The 2,314-nt window shown below is 35.2% G+C and overlaps 1 protein-coding gene across 1 annotated transcript in view; it reads left to right on the top strand.

The window, feature by feature from the left end:
• The window catches only part of LOC18612483 (SNF1-related protein kinase regulatory subunit beta-2), a 6,545-nt gene continuing 5,896 nt past the window's right edge, over positions 1,666 to 2,314 (top strand). Inside the window, exons 1-2 of the mRNA XM_018114122.1 lie at positions 1,666 to 1,894; positions 2,085 to 2,248. Coding sequence (XP_017969611.1) covers positions 1,891 to 1,894; positions 2,085 to 2,248 — 168 coding nt within the window. The 5' untranslated portion in view covers positions 1,666 to 1,890. The remainder of the gene's footprint in view (positions 1,895 to 2,084; positions 2,249 to 2,314) is intronic.

Here is a 2,314-nt window from a genome sequence, read left to right as displayed (position 1 = left end):
TATCTCATAAATCGACCCATGAAACCGACCCTAGTAATGGTAGATTCTCATTTCCCTCATTTGTCACATCTTCACAATGATATTCTCTCTATTGGTTTAACCTAGTAGCTAGCATGTCAAGTCAATTAACTTAGGGTGTGATAGATGAATTTAAACAATTCATAATTATTTTCTTATTTAAAAAGCTTAAATTCGCATGTTTTTAAAATTAACTCATAAAGAATTCCATGTCTATAAAACAACCCCCTTTTTCTTTGCCTTTTCTTTTATCTACATTGCATTCACTTTGCCTTTTACCCTTTTCTTTTTTGCAATTGATTCTCGAAGAGAAAATCACTCTCTTTAGATTCTCAAACGTCCCTTGTAATAGATTTCTTGTTATGACTTGGGAGGAGAAAATTACAAGCCTAGCTAGGATTGGGTAATTAAGCATCTTTTTTTTTTTTACTTTGACCTTTTTATCATTGATTGGAGGAAGAAAAAGAAGATGCCCACTTGCTACATGCTTTGTTCTCATGGTCCAAAAGCCAACAAAGCTCTCTCTCTCTCTCTCTCTCTCTTCATATCTAAATGCTCACACAAGATGGTACAATTAGAGTTGATTTGGTACAAACATGCTCGACTAGATACCTATCACCTACATACATTTGTGGGCATATTCTCCTTTACTTTATCCGACTTCCTTAGTAAAATTAAGGGCAAATCACATGGAAAGATGGACACGTTTAGTCCGTGTAAGAAGGGCATGGTGGAGTAGGCAAGGGGTTCAAATTAAACTTGTCAAGCCCCTCCCTAACTTTCTCAAGAAAAGCAAGAAAAGAAAGCTTCTTCTCCTGCTTTACTTTACCTTCTCACATGGCGGTTTTCTATTTTCATGCTACAATTATGCACTGTTGGGGTAGAGCAATCATGTTTTTGCTAAGGCAACCCTATATGACATACTTCCCATTTTACAAAGTTTCTTCCAAGGGTTGGACTGATTTTAGGGAGCTTGGGGTTAAATTATTTTTACTGGCATAATATTTTGAGGACTTTATGCAAACCCGCAAAAGCAGTATGCTCGAAAGAAACATAAAAGAGTTTAAGTTGCTTTGTGATTATTTATCAAAGCAAGGACCCTAAAATGAATTTAATGATTTTATTTTATTTAGTATAGATAATTAACAATATTGAAAAAATATTTACGGTCAAGAAAAGGTGACAAGATAATTAACATTTCAATTCAAATACATATGTAGTTTTTAATTAAAAATTTTTAATATAATAATTCATAATACAATTTATCATATTCCATAGCAAAATAAGAAGTACTATATATTATATCTTACAAGCATCGTGCATTGGGAATTAGTATCAAAGGTGTTTATCAATGAGACTCATATTGTAGGGCATTGCTTATCAATTGGACAACCGGCTAATTCAAAACATGCTTCACAAATTAGAAGTTTGCTAAAGAAAAATCAAAAAACATTCAAAGGGAAGAAAAGTGATCATGCTATTATACGTGGCAGGCGATCATTGACTGAAGGTATCAACCGTAGACAAGGGCACAGCGTGGATAGGGAACAGTTGCATTTTGGTGGCAAAATCAACACCCGCTTTTGAACAAACATCATTAGTTGGTCCATTAGTTCCACCACAGGATCTTCCAAACTCATTGGAGAATACATTTTACTTTTCATTATTCAGTTGGTTCGCCCTTTTTCAACTCACCAGCACAGAGAAAGAAAGGCAGCAGACAAATTGCACTTTCCATTAAAACATCAATCAATCAATCAAATAAATAAATAAACAAAACCCAACTATAAAAATAAGTTGCAGAAATAATGGTGCCTTCCTTGACTCATTTCTCTGTTTGCTTGACTGTGATTGTGCAGTCCAGTTGCACTCATGGGTGAGTAATTAACTACCCTCTCCAAACATCAAGTTTACTTGATCAGTTTTGCTTTTTGGCTTCTGGGTCTGCTCTGTTTTCTTGTTTTGGTCTTGCAAGTTGGTTTCATGGGAAGTAATGGTTCTTTTTAATTAATAATCAGTTGTAGTTGAGATTATTAACTGATCAGGCTTTTTCTTTTATTTGAAAGTAATGGGAAATGCTGGTGGTAGAGAAGATGGAGAAGGAAACTCAGGAGCAAAGAAGAATGGATATGAAGTAGATAATGAGCAGTCTAATTCAGACCCCATGCTTCACTCCCCTCCCTATAGTCCTAACGAGGCTTATCAGCTTCCTTTCCAATTCCCTCCACAGGTTAGTTCTTTCAATCTTTTTTCTTTCCATTTTTTCTTTTTTTTGGTTGGGGGGAAGGGGGGGGGG

The sequence above is a fragment of the Theobroma cacao genome, chromosome 1 (assembly GCF_000208745.1).
Source record: "Theobroma cacao cultivar B97-61/B2 chromosome 1, Criollo_cocoa_genome_V2, whole genome shotgun sequence".
NCBI lineage: Eukaryota > Viridiplantae > Streptophyta > Magnoliopsida > Malvales > Malvaceae > Theobroma > Theobroma cacao.
The sequence above is the reverse complement of the archived record's forward strand: the minus strand, read 5'-3'. Positions and strand labels throughout refer to the sequence as shown.